Source organism: Hyaena hyaena, unplaced genomic scaffold, assembly GCF_003009895.1.
Source record: "Hyaena hyaena isolate Hyena2069 unplaced genomic scaffold, ASM300989v1 scaffold_191, whole genome shotgun sequence".
Lineage (NCBI taxonomy): Eukaryota > Metazoa > Chordata > Mammalia > Carnivora > Hyaenidae > Hyaena > Hyaena hyaena.
Window position 1 is genome coordinate 2286454 of NW_024080824.1, and position 20879 is coordinate 2307332.

Consider the following 20879-nt stretch of genomic DNA (forward strand, 5'->3'; position numbering starts at 1 on the left):
ATCACATAAAGGTCATATGCACTGTTACAGTGCAAGCGTAGTTTTAACTGTAGTCTTGACTGGCATATTAATGGCTTTTTTTTTTTTTTGTAATCCTACAAAATTGCATTCTCATATTACGTGGCCTGAATGGTCTTTAAGTTATCTTATAAACACTGCAGGGGTTGCCTTTGGTCCACAGTTAAAGGACACTCAACAGCAGTGGAGCATTGTATGGATGCAGCAGAAGAATGTAAAAAGACTGAAGTTATTGCAATTATAGTTTTAAAAATAGAGAAATGTTACATAAGAGGCCTTTATGTGAAATTAATCCTGCATATGCTTTTAGTATACTCAGTGCACATTTCCTATACTTGAAGTACAGTATATGAAAAGCAGACTAATAGGATCCTAGTATACTATATTCTGGGGGAACAAGTTGAGTAATGAAAAAAAAGTGGAGGGAAATGTACAGAAAGAGAGGGCAAAAGAGAAGGAAATAGAAGAGAGAGAGAAGAGGGGGAAGGTGGCGAGAAAGAACTATAATTGTTACTAATCATCCTGATTTTTCTCAAAAAATAATGTTACATCCATGTTAGTCCCACAATATTACAGTCGCTCCTTGCAAAGGGAGTCCTACAAAAGAAACAGTGAAGAGATTTTGTTTGATGCTCATATGGAGGTGCCTCGGTCTGGATCATTACCCAGATTGAGCCCCAGGGTAGGAGTTGGTTGATAAGGAATAGATGACATTGTTTTTATAGGACTCCTGAAAAAGCCCCCATTAGGTGCCCTGTGCCTAAAAGGGCCAGTTCGGTGCTCAGGCACGTTGCCAAAAGCGAAACCAGAGGCAGCTTTAGCTGAGAGTGTGCGGCTAAGAGTCTGGATCTGCTCTGGGATAAAGGTGGTTGTGGTGATATGAGTGTTCCTGAAATCACTGATTTGCTCCAGTGCTTGTCGTGTTGGCAAAGTGTCAATGTCCAGAGGGGTCAAGTCAATTGACGAGGTGGAAAACTGTTTATGGGGGCTGTCGTCATCTGTGCACAAGCTATTTACACGTCTATGGAGGTGCTCCAGGTCAATTTCCTTGTCATCCTGGAGATGAAGAAAAAGAAGATAAGGTTCTCATCAGTACTAGCTTCCATGGTTAAAAAAAAAAAAAAAAAAGTAGTTCAGCAAACATGATATGTAATTAACTGAACTTGGGGGTTTATTCATTTAACATATACCTATTGAGCACCTAATATGAGCCAGGCATTGTGCTAGGTTCTGGGGGTACAAATATGACTCTGAGATAAAGTTATCTGTCGGAAATCTTTTTCTTGCACTGAAAGTTCTATATATGTCACATGCAACTACAAAAATATAGGAGCAGTGGGTGGGTGATAGCATTCTATAAGATCAGGGACAGACCCAGGCAAAATCATACAAATCAGAAGTATGGGTTTAACAACTCACTTTCCCACCACACCTCTTCTTTCCACATGCTTCCTCTTTTGTCCAGGTGTCTTATTTCAAGCTGGATTTTTGTTCTTTCCCCCTATTCACTGCTAACCTTAACTTTCTGTTCTTTGAGCTAAGCGATACGATATGCTAGTTCACACTAAAGTGTTAGTGACTGTTAGCATGTTATTTCTCTTTAGACCAGAGAGATATGAGATTATTTAGAAAGAGCAACATTCAACACAAGAGAATCACTTTCTCATTGAGGGATTTCATACGACACTCAAGCTATCTAGTACCTGCATGAGGCAATAATGTGAGGTCAGCGAGATCTTTAGGGACCCCTTGGAGTCATGAGGTGTGAATGACAGCTTTGGTTTTGGGTCAGGTTTATGCTAAACGGCCTCTGGATCAAAGATGCTTTGAGCTAAGCTAATGGAGTCTTAGTAAGAAGGTGCTTGATAAAGAAAAAGGAAGTAAAAATCTCCTATTTCTGATGTTGAAAGCAATTCATAAATCCATTAGGATTTTCACTAAAAGTGAGCATTAAAGCCCGATGTTTGAAAAATAAAACTGGCAAGAAAAAAAATAGTCTTTTATCAGTCATGTTTATGGCCAAGTTCAATAAATTAATTTAGTGAGGGTTTAAAAATATCTATTAATCATAAGAAGAGAAAATGTTTGTTCATAGATCTGGATTAGCTGTCATGAGTTAGAATGGAGTATGTATTTTTTTCATTGTGTTATTATAGTGCTCCTCAGCGAAAAATATTTTGATGTGCATCACTGTTTTTCCTTCTCCTTTCTCATTTCAAAATCCAATAAAAAATATCCATTAATGCAATATTATCACTGAGACTTTAGAGGGCTGAGAGATATAATTTTATGGTTCCCACAGCAACTATAATGTAGTCATCCATCAACAGATATAATAATGCAAAAATTTAATACCATATATAGTAATTCAAAATATAAAGAGCTTGGGGAGCCCTTAATTTCCAGATTTTTGAGAATATGAAATCTCAGCTATAATGTTGCATTAATGTGGTCTTTTGCATTGAATCAATGTCAATAGAGATACCAGAAGCTTATTCCATAAAGAAATCACTACAATAAAACCAGATTAATTTTTGGTTCATATTCCACTAATTGAGAATGTATGATCATTTAGATAGGTAGGAAGCTAAGTTTTATCTTTGGTAGGCCGAGGTTTTCCTTATAAATGGTGCTGATCAATTTTTGCCTATAAAGTGGTAGGAAGGAATTCTCAGACTACTTTAGAAAAAAATCTGTTTGAAAGAGTACATTGACATGTAAACATTCATATGCAAATCAGAAGTCATTTTTATTTGTGCATTAAAGCAGATCTTCTCAGGATTCGCTCTAATCATCAATTAGTCAAAGTCTAGTTACAGAAAGTTTAAAACTGTCCTTTGAAAGTGTGCAGCAAATCAAATCATGCAGCAAACTCAGGTTGTTTTTTCATTTCAATTTGTCAAGGTTTAGTTAAGATAATTTCATATTTAAAAATTTTTCACCATTTGCCTCTAGCGGAAATATGATAAATTAATCAAGCAATTTATTTTAACTTCCTATTTTCTCTGATCATTTATAAATTACACAATTTTTGATATAAACAAGGCACATGCCACTTTCAAAGAGATGCTATGTATAACTCTGCAAGTATTCTTTCAGATCTTAGAAAAAAATTTAATTTAATTTTATTAAAAATTTAATACTAGATGATTCCACAAAATGGGTTTATTACGCTTAGAGCTGTCAAAGAGCTAAAAACGTATAATCACTTATATAAAGTCTGTTTACAGACAGAGGGAAGGAGTCACTGGTGGTGAAGAGACAAATTATAATAATTTTTTTACTATGGCATTGTATTTCTTAGGCTGAATCTTAGAGACACAAGCAATTTACTTATAAGCTCCACAACCTATTGAGATAAAATGTTAAGCATCTTTGTGAACTGGTCAAGGGAATCACAGCCTTTAAGAAAACCACTGTTTTAAAGTCTATCTTGAGATTTGGCAGAATTTTAAAGCCTTTTACGGCACATGAAATGGTCAGTCTTTAAAACACTAAGCCTCCTCTTCGTTTATCTGGGATGTCCTAAAATGGAAATTGGTATTGGCATCCCCACTTTGTATATTTCATAAATTTATTTTCAATCTTCAAAGAGAGAAGAAACAAGGACCACCCCAAACCCATTATTCTCTTCCTGGTGATTAATTCTCCCTGGAAACACAGCCTGCTTGTTGGCCCAACTTAGTGCTGAAACTGTCAATCAAGTACCTCTTTTGATGGGACCCGGGAGCCTTTCCTCTTGTTCCACCACGTCTCCAGCATCGCTATAAAGCAGGAGAGGACAATTCCAGCGGCCAGGATACAAAAAACTCCTGCAAAGCTCTTTATGTCCAGGGCACCTCCTTTCTGCTTTGTGTCCACTGAGGAATACAGGTCACACTGGCCATTCTTTGGCCACCATTTGTGCTTCAGGATGTCCATGTCACCGTTCTGTTGAAGCTCCAGGATCCTTAGGGTAAAGAACACAGTCATGTGTTATTGCAGACATAGTTATTGCTTTGGTCCACAACACATCCATTTATAATCCCACCTCCAAAGGATGGTGGTTGTCAAGGGGAAATGAATGTATAGGTTAGCCTCTGCAGATGGAATGCCAGGACACTGAAAACGTTATTGCTTTGATTTTACATACAGAGTTGTGCCACAGGCTTTCGTCTCTCCCTTCTCTGCCCTCCCTTCCTCTTCCCATCCTCCTCCTCCTCCTCCTCCTCCTCCTCCTCCTCCTCCTCCTCCTCCTTCTTCTTCTTCTTCTTCTTCTTCTTTTTTGGTTTTATTCTATAATTCTAAATACTACCCCCCTGCCTTGTTGCAATGTGTTTTTACAATTACATTTCACAGGCACTGTTTTTATGTGGTTTCAAGCTGCTGCAGTTCTGTGTTGCTTCCCTACATGCAGAATGGTGCTCTGGATCTTAATGCTTTTATGAAGAACGTTTTGCTGCTTAGGGCAAGATGCTGGCATAATGTCGCCCAGCATATGCTACACACAAAGAAATTCAATTAAAAAGTCTTCTATTATTTAACACAGTGTGGGAGAAAGCCTTGGGACAAGTTTGAAGTTGATAAAATACATCATTTTTGGTTTTTCACACAACTGATGTAGTTTCCCTTTTAATGCCAAAGGGGAAAATAATCTTACCTTGGAGAACAAGAAGAAAAGTTGACCAGAGGCTTTAGAAGTAGTTAAATTCAAATAAGAAATACCCTTCTTCGTCTTCGTTTTCCCCTCAGACTCTGGGGCTAGGTGCAAACACTGTAGCTTTTTTAAAGTGTGATTTTCATAGAGGTTTTATTCTCATTTCCAAACATTCTTGCCTACCACTGGCCCTTTCCAGCTATGCCCCATCTCACTGGGTGAGAATGGTCAGGACCAAGGCTATGAGCTGGCCGAGAGTGTGTACCATCCTCAGGGTTCCTAGGATTTCCCATCCGAACAATTCAGAGTGCTCCTCCAGGTGCTGGGAAGGCTTGTCCCACATATTTCCTCCTGAGAGCGAATCTCACAGCCACAAGGGTGTCATAGGTCTATAGAGTGGTGTTTAGAGAGCATGGATGGAGCTTGGATGTACGAGCTCAGGAGTATACACCTTTGTGTGGGTGATCCTTCACTGTGCAGGACAGAGCTGAAAGTGGAAGCGAGGGGACCAGGGACCAAGCCCTTGGGCCACTGGGTCAGTGTAGTATTTCTAGCTAGTCACAAATTAGAAACTCAAACCTGGCCTTCTAAGGGTATTGGAAGTGTATTTGTCAAGGTAAGAGGACAGAACCTATTTTATCTAAGAGTTTTTAACTCAATTTTTAATTTTTATATAGTTAGCCTTAGGATATGTGGACCTCTATTTGTACTCTCGCCTTGGGTCTTGGTCATTCGGGGAGAGACTGCTTAAAACTTTACAGAGAAGAATGATGTCTGTCTGGAAGGAGTAAATGCTCTTTTGGTGATGCATTACCTTTTTATTGGTTTCATGTCATCTAGGTGTCTATAAGAATGAGTTAAAAGATAATGGTTGGGGTGGAGTCAATATTCAACTTGAGTCAAACAAGAGTAAGACTAGCCTGAAGGCCTGTGATAGAGACTTCCTCTTATCATGCACCTTTGACTGCTCCCATAACCTTAACCCCAGGACCCACAGGTGACACTCCAGGATCGACATTGCTCTGGAATTTCCCTCACAACCTGGACTTCTCCCTTTTTATGATACTGATCTGTCGAAAGCTCTGTTGCTTCAGGGTGTTGCTCAAAAAGTGCAGCTAATTTGATTCATTGAATTCACTAAAATGATTATGAATACTACTGGATTACATTTGCAGCCTTATTCTTCCCTTTTCTCAGACAGAGTAATTTGTATTTTCCAAACTCTACAAGTGTGTTCCGTGGGACACTAGTGTCTACAGGGGTAAGGGTTCTGTGGTCATTAACTTTGAGAAACACCTTCTCAGCAATTTACAGAGAAGTCAGTCTATTAAAGGTTCTAGGAAGACCTGTAGAAAAGAAAACTTGAATGATTTTGTTTAGCATTTCCCAAAGTTATCTGACTTTCCTTCTCTTTTCAATATTTTTTTTTCTTCCCTAATAATATATATTAACAATTTGTGGAGCTAGAGTTTTATGGAATACACTTGAGACATAGTGCTTTCATCCAAAGAAACAACTACTAGCGGGAACTGGCAGCATGGTGTAAGGTATCACACATATCTGTGATCACAGCATCAAAGTCGCTTGCTTGGCGTAGCTACAAATACATTCAAATGATGTTGGCAAACCCATTAGCTATTTGCCTACCTAAAGACACCAGGTAGTCAGGACACCATTGAATACTTTGAAGGAAAAACTTGGTCATCTCTGAAAAAAAACAATGTTCTTAAATTTGACATTAGAGGTATACGTAGAGATAAAAGGAAGCTACAGTAGCATTTGCTTAATGAGAAGACATCTTGGCACAAAATGAACAGTTAAGTTTCTCGGCCCTCCTCCTCCCCACATTTTACTGGTCAATGTCTATAGAAGTGGAAGTTTCCCTTCACAGTATTTAGCATCATTTAAAATAACTTGTATTTTCTTCATTAATGTCGATTTCCTTCTCTAGGGCGTGCATTCACCATCTTCCATACTGCCTAACGCAGAGAAGGAAAGTATTTATTGATTGAAAATGTTCAGCACAGTTTTTGGTAAATGGACCCTACCTCAGATTCCACTTTTTTTCTTATCACTGATACTATTTTCTAATTTATTCCATTCCTTCCTATTCATTTATCCGTTCAATAAATATTTAAAGAATGATCTCCCACCAAATATTTCTTTGGGTCATAATTTATGTTAAACCACAATTGCACATTCAGCCAGAATGGCCTGAGCAACATTGTGATATTATTTCTTTTGAATGCCCTCAATTCATGTTAATTTATTTTTTCATTCATTCACATGTTCATTTGGGAACCAATGACTGCCTACTCTTTCTCCTCAGTGGTATCTGGTATCACAATGTATCCTTATTATTTGTACACCTGAAAAATAATTTGTTTTTTTTAAAAAATGTTTATTTATTTTTGAGAGACAGAGATAGAGCATGAGCAGGGGAGGAGGAGAGAAAGAGGGAGACACAGAATCTGAAGCAGCTCCAGGCTCTGGGCTGTCAGCACAGAGCCCAATGTGGGGCTCAAACCCATGAATGGTGAGATCATGACCTGAGCCAAAGTTGGATGCTCAACCGACTGAGCCACCCAGGTGCCCCCAAAATAAATTGGTTTTTAAAAATAATCATTGAAGTATACATGAAGTATACTCTATGATACCCATTTTGCTGCTAATGGGATCAAGGGCCTTAAATTCAAATTGTTTAATTATAGAACTTTTAGGTTCAGCAAGCTGGACGGTAGGAGTGACTGCGGGAAAAGAGTGAGCAGACTTCTCTACTTGCCTTCAAGGATCATCAAAGATCATCACACCACAAAGATCTCTTTATCTGATTGATATCAGGAAGCACAGGTGACTGAGGCATTTCAGGAGCAGCCCATGTTTTGGGATAGACAGAACAACTGGACCATAAGATCCCTCAGTCAAGCCCACAACAGATTCTAGGAACACAGGCTGGCATGGAGTAGAAGTGTTGGGAAGGAAAGAGTTTTCTAAGCTCAGAGTTCTGCCATAAATTCTTGCTACAGAAACTAATGCTCCTGGAAATTCCATTAGAAAAGTTTCACTACAGGGGTGCTTGGGTGGCTCAGTTATTTAAGCATCCAACTTAGGCGCAGGTCATTATCTCGTGGTTTGTGGGTTCAAGCCCAGCATCCAGCTCTGTGCTTATAGCTCAGAGCCTGGAGCCTGCTTCAGATCCTGTGTCTCCCTCTCTCTCTGCCCCTCCCCTGCTCTTGCTCTGTCTTTCTCAAAAATAAAAAAAAATTAAGTGTCATTACACCCTCTTTTTTGTTAATTAACAAAAACCTATTTAAGGATTAGATAAAGACAGTTTAGCAAAATCTAATGCATTGATTTCAAGAGAAATTGGATGAGCCCTTTAATAAATGAGGATGTATGTATGTGTATGTATGTATATACATATATATATATACTATTGAATATATATCCAATATATATACTATTATAGTATATATACCATATATACTATTGAATATATATTCAATATATATTATTGAATATTGAATGCTATATACATATATAGTACTGGTATCTTTAAATAAAACTTGAATCACACTTAAAGGGTATTTTTGTATTTCAACTGTAAACAGCACTGATGCGTGTGTGTGTGTGTAAGAATGCAAGAATCTAGCTGCACAATCCTTAATGCGGTCAGATCTTTAGTCTCATGGAATAATTGTTTTTGCTGTATTTGCAATTTCCACAAGATGGCAGTCTTTGCTCACAGAGAGCAATATGTTCTTATTCTAGTTAACTGGGAGGTTTGAAATGTGTCAAGTATAAACTTCTTGGTGCTGTTAACATTTAAGCTATTCGTAAGAAAGTTGGATATTAGACCATGACGAAAAACTGGATGGGTAAAACCTTTTCTTGGATTGTAGTCCAAAAAATTCCTGCAATGTTTATCCCAGAGTGATGAGAGCAGTACTATGCACTTTTGAGAGTTGTTATGGTAAAAATTCATGAAGCCATAAACAAAAGCATCTCGCTTATTGCTTGGCACTTAGCAGGCTACCATGACTCAAATGCTAGAATCATTATTATCAGCATGTATGACAGTCATTCTTTCTTTGGACCTGTTCTGGTACATATTTCTTAATGGAGAGTTATATTCCCAGATGAACCAGTGAATGATGGATTAAACGACAAGAACATTGCATTCCCTTCTTTTGTCCAAAAGTACTAAAACATTTGTCATCCCATTGAACGGAAACAATCTTAGCAGTTCATAAAACCGAGCTTCAACTTGAAAATGGTTAATAGATCAATTCTGCATGCATTGAGTTCTTTATTGGTACAAATGAGCAAATTTCAGGGGACATGAGTGGGGAAGCAGAAGATTTTCTTTCATATTCAAGTAAAAATATGCAACAAATTTGAGGTGTTCATCTTGAAAAGCTTTTTACTTACTTTGAAGATACAACAGCCTCATTTGTGTGTGAGAATTACACTAATTAGTGATCACTTACTATTCTTAATCAGTGCTCTAGAAATTGATTTTCAAATTATTTCTAACAAAACAGGTTGCTGAAAGATGAATGCAAATTTCCGATCCCACGTAGGTAACTTTGATTTTGTCTTTGAATACCATAGCAGTCCATGGATTCCTTTCCAATTTTCTTACCCGTGGGTAAATTCCTACTGAGCTGTAAAAAAGATACTGGTTATCTGAGAAAAGGGACACCTGACTTTATAGTTGTTTCTGCTGGGAACAAATTTAGAGGTAATTAGAGAGTTTAAAAAATTAAGTGCAGGAATTTTTGTTTTCAGGCCATGTGTGTACGAACTCCTCCTGTGATTCTTTTTGCAATTAGAATTTTCTCCCTACATTCATAGAAGCATAAACTATTAGAAGAGAAATGAGAGAAGACATCATCTATTGTCTCCACTTCCCCCTCCACTCATTCTATGGAGGAGAAACCGAATCAAATAGAACAACAATTTCCCCAAATTATCCCACTCAACACACAAAACAATTTAGATAGCACACTGGGGTAGCCTGAGATGAAAGGTAGGGGGCTCTGCCTTGGCTGTTTGAGGGTTGAAGGAATCGATATTTTAGCAATATACTAGTACATCATCTAAGATACATCTGTTGGGAAGCACTGTTGTAGAGATGGGATGACTTTTTTAATGACTAACAGACTGAATAGTTGAGTTAGGGCTAGAATTCAGGTCTGTCTTCTAGCACATTCCTCTCCCCTACACAGCTTCCAATGTGTAACTATTTAGAAAAGAACTCTGTCTTTCAGTTTCAGAGATTTGTTAGACCTTGAGTAAAATTGTCACCAATAGGCTTCTTTCAAACCAAACAATATAATTGTAGAGTGATTGCAAATTTATTCATACTACAAGTTAGGTGTGCAAAAAAAGGTAGCTTTTTTCCATAACTTAATCGATCTTCCTCAGGAGGAGGAGACCTGCTGAGCAGAGGGCACAAAGCTAAAATTAGCTCAATATGATTTAAAATTTAATCTGATCTAATAATTTAACATGTCTCTAGCTTTAGTTCAATTTACTTGAGAGAATTACTCAAACCTGTTTCCTCCCCTCTTCCGTGCTTTTTCCAAGATGGCATCAGGAGTTTTAAGGATCACCATTATATCCCTTACACTGGAGGCTTGGGAGGAGGGACATGCTGGCTTCTTGCTGGTCCTTGGATTTGCTCTGGCAGCACTTATTTTAGGTATGATGGGCCTAGGTTCAGTCCCTAAATATTAACTGGTGGCTACTGATGAAGTGGGCAGAGGCTTTAAGTCCACTAATGTTGGCTTATGTCTTTCTCAGTTCCTTTAGTGCATGTGGGGTCCTCTCTGCTGACTCAGCCTCTGGGGTGCTGTTCCCCTTTCCCTGCTTCTGACATTTTCCTCATGCAGCCCCTAACTATTCGTTAGCCGTTCAGATACTACTGTGGTCTCACCTTGTCACTTTACTGTGGAGGGCCCCAGAGGTGCTCCGTGTGCTTTCACTCATACCACATGGGAGCAAGAGAGACCTGGGAATAAAGACTCAACCCTTGCTTTTTCCTGACTGTGCAGCTCTGGCTTCACACCACAGAGGTCTTCTCTGTTGGTGCAGAGTCTGCGGGGCCCCCACAACTCCTCTCAGAGACTCTGAGGTAAGGGACCCTCTACCTGCAGTGAGTGTGTACTCTAGCTAATGCCCCTTCACCTGACCATCTCCTGTCCCCTCCCCGGTGCTGGGAACCTCTGGCCCAAAGAGGTACAGCTTTCCTTTTCCCTCCTGGATATCCCTCTTCTACTCAAGGTCTTCAAACGTTGTGGCCTGTCATAGTGGAAGGGAATTGTAGCTACATAATGACAGAAAATCTATGATCTGAGAACTCCAGCCGGGCATTTCTTCAATCTGAAGTACTGAGGAAACTTGACACTAGAAATTGGTGAGGATGAAAAACATCATTTTAATATCTCAAAAACATTGATCTGATCTGTTACATGCTTATGTGTTATATATAACCAAGATTTAAAAAAAGATATTTAGGATAGAGTCTCATTGCTTATTACTTTTAATGTCACTTGACACTGAGAAAGAAATTTGGGAATAACTGAAAAAAAGTATTTTTGACACTGAGTGGATCTATTTTGGCCCAGAAGACCCACATTATTAAATTCATTTGCTGGGTTCTCACAAAAGTGTCTCTCCATGGTTACTGAGAAAGAATTAATAATACCATGCACACGATTTTCAGAAAAATGTCAGCTCAGTAGGTTTTTCATTCATTCATTCATCCTTTCTTTCATTCTGGGCTGAAGAACTGTAGGTAAACTTGGGTTGAAGCAAAAGCACTTCTTAAAGATTCAGATTTAGTGTTTAATTAAGTGTAGTGGTGCTCTGACTGGCATATCTGATATTTGTATTTGAACATTAGAGTTGTGAAAACGTATTTTATCAACTTCCTGTTAATTGGGCATCAGTCGTTAGTTTTTTCCTTAAGCAAAATGTCTTAATGATTGGTTAGTAGCATTAGATTCAACAGATATTTCTTGATAACATGTAATACCTCAGTAATACCAAATAACTTAAGACAGACTATGAGAAGCTATTTCCTTTGTTTAAATTGGACTTTTAACTAATTCTTTCAGTGTGTTGAGCCGGATGCCATTGTTTCGATCTAGTGCATTGGCATTACCTACCATCTCACACAGATGAATACCGTATTTCAAGTAAGCTTATAAATGCCATTCTTTAGGCCAGAGAACCTTCCTATAAAGGTTTAGGCCATAACAAACCTTTTTGTTAAGGGCAAGACTCTGTTGCAACCATTTGACTCTGTCTTTGTAGTTACCAAAACAGGCCCAAGCCAGATTTGGCCTGCTGGCTATAGTTGCTGATTTGTTGTAAAGCCTGATAGCAAATAACGTGATGAAGTCAACAGATTTCCATTTCACTGACAAAGATTGAAGTTCAGAGGGCTTAAATGACTTGGCCAAAGTCATATCATCAGAAAGCATCAGAGTCTGTTTCCAAAACAGAGATTTTGATTCTCATCCCAGGGCTTTTGACCATGTATTAATAATATACAATAATTAATATGTAATAATGCTTATTATTAATATATGCATGCCTTTAAAGGAGTACAGAGATGAATTTGAGGTGCATACTGTATATTAATGATGGCACTGTAATAGTTTAAGTGATTTTTGGATTTCCTTGGTTTTCTGATTTTCCTGGAATATACTTCTGGAACCTACACCCTGAGACTGGGACCACTCTTGTTACAAATGAGTGACTGACTTGATTATTTGAGATCAGGTAGTGTTTGTCTTCTGAGGTCTGTCTTTGCTGAATCATTTTCTAGGCAACGGAAGCTTTATCTTGAAATCAAAGGGAGGTGGACAAGTAAGATACCAAGAGAAATTTCAGGCAGTGACTAGGATTTACTGAGAATGGGTAAGTCAATCTACTGAAGCAGAAAAGGTGGGGTTTTTTTAAATCAGAAATATGTAACAATGGTTTCTAATCACCTGTGACTAGAGGTAATATACTAATGAGAAGTTTTTCAGGGTTGGTAGAAATTACTATGGACAATTTATGGGCATGACGGCATGTTGGTACGGGAAGGGTCTGGGAGATGAGATCATATTTGATTCCTGCTTAGTGAGGTGGAGTGACCTGCCCGGCTCCCCACCACAGAATCAACAGACCTGGACTGAATTATACATTCAGGTGTTATTAAAGACTACTGTATGTCATAGTCCTGCATAAAAAAGACCAGCTTCCTGCATTGCTTCAAACCTAGTATCTCACTTTCAAATAAAAAAAAAAGATAATTCAATAACATCTTTAATTGGTCACATCTGCTTTTCTTATTAAGAAGACAGTGTCCATGTCCTTATGTAGTATGTAATATCTTCCTAAGGCACCCGTTTTTCTGTGGACGGGACATAAGCTGTAAACTTTCTCCAGACAACCTATTTTCCAGAGGAACAACGGCAGTAAAGGCATGTATAATGCGGCAAAATTTATGACGCACTTATCAAAAACATTAATATCATGTGATTTACTTCTTAAAATAATTTTGTGAGGGAGGAATTATATTAATTGATTGGATGACTAATTGATCACACCCCTCTCCTTACACCTGTAAGAGGCTTTAAGAAGGCTGATGTGATTAAATTCTCATTTTATAGCTGAGGAGATTGAGGCTACGAGGTGAAGCAGAACTTCCCAAGGCCACAAGGCTGGTGATGGGTCTGGCCAGCTCTCAAACCAAGTCTTCTGGGTTCTGCTTTCTTTTCTCTTCTTTTCTTTTTGGAATACATTGTCAAGATCTTTATTATCCCTCCCCAAAAAAACATGATACATGGAAGCTGTCTCCTTATTTCCCTGCTGCTTTATTAACTGAGGATTTGACGACTCAAGTCCCTTGGCTAACACATATTCCATTGTATCCATTTACAAACGTTACACTTTGTGTTACACATCCTGAGGTCTCCAGAGAGCCACATGAATATCGCATGAGTTCATTAATCTCTGTGCGATTAGAATAAACGTCAGATGAATTCATTATCATGAGGTGCTTAAGGGACTTTGCCAGTGTTATCAGAACAAGGCAGTGTGTTCAAAACAAGGAGGTGGTGTTTTGAAACCTTATTCCCTGTAAGTCAACACATTGTGAAGTTTCAATCTATGTGATGTAAACTTCCATAGTTATCCTAATGAATTTTTTCCTTAGAATGTAAACAGTAGCCCATGAAAGATAAACATTTATTAGATAGCACTGAATTGTTTTGAAAAACGTGTAACACTTAAAACAGTTTTTATGCTGAAATTTGATGAGATTTTTGTTGGCTCTAAGAATCGTCACATACTTTATGGATACGTCATTCTTTGAAGATGAACCTGAAAGCTGCGATATATGGTGTCCAATCAGATCAGTCCTTCTAGGTTAGAGTTCGCCCCTTGCACCACAGCCTCGCTTTGCCTTAGGGGGCAAAATCAGCCTCTTTCACAGAGAAGCAATTGCTTGAAAAATCAAATTAGCAACATGATGGATCTCAAGACTTGGGTGACTAGTGAACTTTAATTATTATATATTTTATGTGTTTATATTGGCAGTAAAAGTCAAGCACTCATTATAGAAATGGCAGACATGATCTTTCATAAAATGAGTGCTGGGCGGCAAATGAATAGATAATCAGGATAATGAAGGCAAGCCAGAAAGATGTTGGAGAGTTGAAAAGACCCCGACAATGGCTCCCACTGAGATGGAGGGCATAATTGCAATTGGAAAGAGAACACTTTTGGTGATCTTTTAAAATGTCAGCTTCATCCTTAAGCTCAGTGTGATATTTGGGTTATAGGGTAAAGGGGAAAAATTCTTTCACACTGTGGTGAGAAACTGGCAGTGACCATCTGGGCTTACAGTCACCCTTCAAACAATTCAAAATCTTCTCATGCAGACCTTTCAAATGCATGTTTATGAAAAAGGGTCATAAAGTCAAACTTATTTTGCTTAGCGTGTTATATGCATTTTATGAATATTTTAATATCTCTGAATCTGACAACTAAACCTTAAAATAAGTGGGATCTTCAAGTGTGCATTATGGGTAAATGGATAATGACAGCAATATGTATCCTTGGCACAGTGTTAGGAGACAGAAGATTATGGAGAAGGAAACTTTTGAATGAAAATATATTCTCATGAACATCTGCATAAACACTGACGTTTTCATAAGTTGACTAACAGTTTAAATATGTGGAAGGAATTTATTATTTCTAAAAGCTGATATAGTAGTAGATACTTTACAATGAGAATTCTTTTATAATGCAAACATCTTCTACTTAGAGGACGTATATTGATACATGTTTTTAAAAAACCTTGGGGTATATTTGTACTAAAAATGGTGGACAAATTCAGTGTAATAACTAAAATTCTCATACAAGAGTTAGATCATTTGATAATAGTAAAACTTTATGAAAACAATTTTCCTATGCTTTATCCATATTTTCATAGACGGACAGTATAAAGTACTTTAAAATTATATCCTAACTTTTTAGGCATATTGCATTATATTTAATATTATTCTAGTTCTGCAGGAAAAGTGTTTCAAAAAATTTTTGAGGGACACACAGAGAGAGACAGAGAGAGCGAGAGCGAGAGCGAGAGAGAGAGAGAATCCCAAGCAGACTCTGCATTGTCAGTGCAGAGCCTGATGCAGGTCTCGAACTTAAGATCCATGAGATCATGACCTGAACCAAAGTCTGACACTTAACCTACTGAACCATTAAAGTGCCTCTCAAATTTTTTAATAAAGACAGTAACATAACATAAACTTTCCTTAAAGTGAGTAGAATCATTCAAAAACAGTGTTTCTTCATCTTAGACATTTTCAAAAGGGAACTCGACTCTCTAACTTCTTCCCATTATGAATCTGAACATGCTATTTTCCTCGTTTTTAAAAAAAAAATTTAGCATTTTTATTCATTTTTGAGAGACACAGTGTGAGCAGGTGAGGGGCCAAGAGAGAGGCAGAGTCCAACGTGGGGCTTGAACCCACCAGCTGTGAGATCATGACCTGAGCCTAAGTCAAATGCTTAACTGACTGAGCCACCCAGGGGCCCCTGAACATGCTATGTTTCTATAAATGGGGGGAAAAGACCCCAAAATGGTCTCTTGGACGATTATCTGCAATTACGTTATTGTGTAATTTACTGCAGTGTGATGATGTGTTCTGCCAGGGGCTGTGCAATGAAAGGGTCACCAAACCTTGGATTTGGAACAATGGGCAGTTTAGGAAAGCTTTTTGGAGTAAGTGTTGTCATACTTGCCTCCTAGTAAAACTTACTTTGCCGGATTCTTGATTTTAGACTTGTAGCCTCAGCACTGTGGGAACTAAACGTCTGTTGTTTAGGCCACCCAGGCTGTGGTATTGTGTTATAGTAGCCCGAGCTGACTAATACACACGGACTGTGAAACACAGAGCACAGCAGCAAGTGTCGTGGTTTGCGTATAGTTGTCATTTAGGAGTCCTTTCCCTGTTCAGCACGTTTCCAAACCTGGAATGTCTCTTCTGACTGTCTTCTTTCTCCCTCTGGACCATGTTTGGGATAGAACTGCTGTTAGACTCAAAACCTGTAGAGTTTATGTTGCTTCTTCTCCCTCTCAGTATTTAGGGTGTTCTTAAAAACCAGAATGCATACAAATATAACATCTTTCTTTTTAGGATGTCACTTTATAATTTGCAAAGCATTTTATTGTCACTGTTTTGTTTTCATTACACAGACCACAAATTAAACAAAGAATCCTTTATTTTATCATTTACTTTAATAAGCAGAGCCTTCCTTTATAAACTTCATTAATTTAACTCCTGTGATGTAAAATTTCTATATTTGGGATGATACAGCCATATAAAAGAACACTTGCCAATAAAAATTAATTACGCAAATGAGAATGTGGGAGAGATATTTAAGCTACTTAAGAAATGAAATTATTTTCAAGTACTTCACATATGATAACCTGATACAATAACCTACTTGAAGTAAACTGATTACAAATCATTATTTAACACAAGATCTTCAACATCTTTATTTTGAATGCTAATAGTTAGCTTTAGTTAGATGGGTCTTTGGTAGGACCCAATCTTCATTAAAAGTGTAATATTGCCAGATGTGTAGCATTCGTTTTTAGGCTAACAGCAAACACCCACTCTTTGAGCATATGTTAATAAGTAGGAACATACATTTTAAATAGAGTACCTGGATTCCTTAAGTAGTTAAAAGAATAGGTCTCACTTGGAAATGAAATATTGGCTGTCTTTTTTTTTATGAGGCAGCAAACTGAGATACTCTGACATAAATGGTTATTTATAAAAAATTACATAATGTGGTATTAAGTAGCAGTGAGACTTATCTAATTCCATGCAGAAAAGATAACTGATGTGTTACTGCTGTACTTCACAATTTAGTTTTCCCACGCATGGGAGATATGCTGGGAATTAGTCTATTCCATCTTCTTAATGAGACTTATCTATTACCTCAGATAATGTATCTATTTTCTTCAATCAGCAGGACTAACCGCTTACTGGAGTGAAGTTTTCAACAGTTATTAGATACAAAAATTTACCAATGGACATAAGGGGAATAGTCTATCTTTCCACCTATCTAGGTGTTGAGATAAAATGAATCGGCACGGCCTCGCTGCTGTTATGAAAGGGCTGTTGACTCCCATAGTTCCTCTGCAAGCTCATGCAAGCCACTTGCTCTTTTCCATGATAATAGCAAGAGCTATATGCATGGCAATGTTTACTTACTTGATGATATTATGGGAGGCTTCAATAACTCGAGAAGAGGCTTGATAAAAATTGAGTGTCATTCAGCCCTGATAACGATTGTCAGAGGGACTGCGTGGCTAGTTTCTTTATTCAGAAATAGGTCTGATGATACCATATATGTGTATGTATGAAATGGAAGCATTTGCAAAGGCTGCTATTTCTCTGCTTTATCCCAAACTTGACATAATCAGCCTTTCAAATCTGTTCCAAATCTTGATGAATTAAAAAGACAAGCAACTTAACTAAGTGGAGATCAGAAATATTTATAAGAACCTTGATGAATAGCTATAAGAGTGCAATTTACCTATGTTTAGATAGCCAGTTAATATTTTTCAATACTGAATTGTTCAGGATATTGGTAAACTATGAAGAATCTTTACCTTGTATATGGTGGTAAACAATAGTGGACACTGTGCTCTATTTGTTTCTAGAGAGTAAAAAGGATAAAGCCCTCTGATAAAAGTATCACTAAAGTAAAATTCAAGCTATGTAGGTCACTGCAAGTAATGGGATTCCATACACAATAATTAAGCACACTACCTTAGCAACAAGGGTAATGTAAGACATAGATCCGCTTTGTAGCAAGATTAACATTCCTCATGTCCGCTTACTTTCTAGAAGAGACTACACTTTATGAGACTATAGTGAATGTGCTTTGAAGTGATATTCCTGTAGTTGTATTGAAAAAAAAAGGACTTATGCTCTTATCCAGTTGTTGCAGTGAGGCATGACCTGCAACATGAATCAGAGGAAATTAAAATATAAGGATTGCTTCTAGATTCTTTGTTATATTAAGCACCAAGTTATTTCTCAGTGAGTCTCAGTGATGGTCCACAGAGCTCTAGAGATCCCCAGAATCTTTTATATCTAAGAATTTGTCTGGGGTGCTTGGGTGGCTCAGTCGCTGGGGTGCCTGGGTGGCTCAGTCGGTTAAGCGTCCAACTTTGCCTCAGGTCATGATCTCTTGACTCGTGAGTTCAGGCCCTGCGTCAGGCTCTGTGCTGATAGCTCGGGGCCTGGAGCCTGCTTTGGATTCTGTGTCTGTGTCTGTCTCTGCCTCTCCCCTGCTTGCACTCTGTCTCTGTCTTTCTCAAAAATAAATAAACACTAAAAAAAAATGGCCTAAGATGCATGAACAGGATACGCTAGAATTGGGGTGAACTTCTCTGGTGGAGTGGGCAACAAAATGGAGAGAGGGTGGTATTGCTTAATGCCAATAATCATAGCCTGAGAATATTGAACAGAGTTCCTGAGTTTCTGATTTTTTTAACTTTTTCACATTTGGATTCCATTTTCCTTTAGTTCTAGACAGTGGATGCCTGGAGCCATGCAGATGGGAAGTATGGCAAACAAGGTCAATAGAGATCATATCTAATTATTGATGACAGGGCCAGTTAAGTCCTAGCAGCCCCTAGTGAGAGTCAAAGGCAACTATTCAGTTTCTCTTCCATCATCTTCTCTTATCCTATGTTAATCTTACCACTTTCACTTATAATAAATCAAGATACGATCCATATAGGAAACAGGATACAAAGGGTAAAAAGGTACAACCCCAACAAACTAGGTGTTTTAGTGAGCAAAAAATGGATGATGTGAATTCTACTTACTCACAAAACTATTTGCAAGTATGTGGGTAGATGGGAGGCATCAACTTAATAAATGATGATCAAAGAGAAGTCAAAGAATGATTGTGAGGTACAGATAAGGGGAAACAGTTTAAGGATTGAGGTTTTTGGAAGGGGAGAGTGTAGCAGTTAAGAATGTGAATGAATATAGAGTTAGAGACAGTTGAGTGGAATCCTCATGTCCTTACTTCCTGAGTATGTACTGACAAATAACATGACCCTGTGAGCTTCATTTTTTCTAATCCATGAAATGGAATCATACTGATCTTAAATTGTAGTGTGCAAAGTGCTCAGCATGATATCTGACTTACATGAAGTTCTCAGTACCAGGTAGCTATTCTTATAATCATTATAAAGACTAATGTGGTGCATCCATGATGAGACGGTGGAGTCCATTTGCTTACAGGTTCCCAATTTCTCTTTTCAGAACTGAATACTGACATAGACAATGGCTAAGTCCAAACCCATGGTGCTGCCTAAGGTCAAATGTCCATTCTGATAGTTTAGCCAAGAAAATAAACAGAGTGTTAGAGTATGGAGTATTGAGATTGTGGGTGGGGAAGCAGGCAGCTGTGAAAAGTCTAGGAAAACATGAAGCTTTGAGAAGGCCATGCCAGGGGCCAGAAGCCTTATGAAGACAAGCAAGACAGCCTCAATTTCAGTGTCATCATTTACTACCTTCTTAACCACGACCTCTCACTGACTTGGGTTTAGTTTGAGGGACAGAATACGATTTGGGGTGAGGACACTACATTTCAATAGAGCTAGCTCCTTCTCCAGATTTCTTGTCAAGTTGAGACTGAAGAGGCCACTGAAGGACCTGTCACTGTACAGCAAATTCACAGCTGCCCAGGAAGCAACACAGTCAATCACTGTCCTTCCCATGAAGGCTGCAATCAATAATGCCACAGGAGCATTTCCCCCAGAGAACCAATAACCACCTGGAACTGTGGGAGACCCATTACAACCCTGAGAATGTGATGTGGAAAAACGAGACAAATAAAATAGTTTACTCAACAAAAAGAAAGATGCAAGAAAAGCAACGCCAGCATAAGTTTAATTATGAAGTCTTACTCTCACCGTAGGGGAGTTCCTATACCCAGAAGCCAGCCACAGACCAAACAAGAGCACAATGGGTAGATTTGTTGTTATGTATGAGAATCTGACCACTAGACATTTCATTTTAAATTTTGTATTAGGCAAAGGAAATGAGGTTGTCAGCTGGTCCCCAGAATTTACCTTAGTTGATTTTGTTATGAGTAACATTAAAAATTTACTTTTATTCATACTATCAGTGCATTTTCACTTACAAGAGCTTTTGGGGATGTGAGAATGACCTGAACTCAGGTATAAACTGGACTTGGAAATTCCAGTAAGAAAGACTGATCACAGCATAATGGACCCCCAGTTTAAGTCACCTCTAGTTTACCCGTGTAACACATCACCATAACAACTCTTCTCATATTCTCTACATTTCCCAATGTCTGCACTGTACTTCTGCCTGTCTCATTTTTAGCAGAGGATCTTATTTCTTACTTTATTGAGAAGATTAAGCCACTGGGTACAAACTCCCTTATGTCTTTTAAGTGACATCATTCTCTCTTTCATCCTAATTCTTACTAAAAAACTATGCCTACTCCTGGTCAAAATTAGTTTTTAACAGAAAGCCTTTATCCTCAACTATACATAACTATTCCAGGGATTTCCCCCACTTGAGTCGTGGTCATCAGCATCACTTGCATTTCCTTGGCTATCAACCAGAGAGCCTGACTTACTATTTCAGAA

The 20879-nt window shown here is 38.1% G+C and overlaps 1 protein-coding gene across 1 annotated transcript in view; it reads right to left on the reverse strand.

Annotated features, from left to right (window-relative positions):
- Positions 1-651: 651 nt before the first annotated feature.
- The window catches only part of GRID2 (glutamate ionotropic receptor delta type subunit 2), a 364262-nt gene continuing 344034 nt past the window's right edge, over positions 652-20879 (reverse strand). Inside the window, exons 8-9 of the mRNA XM_039241280.1 lie at positions 3727-3967; positions 652-1074 (exon numbers count right to left, since the gene is read on the reverse strand). Coding sequence (XP_039097211.1) covers positions 652-1074; positions 3727-3967 — 664 coding nt within the window. The remainder of the gene's footprint in view (positions 1075-3726; positions 3968-20879) is intronic.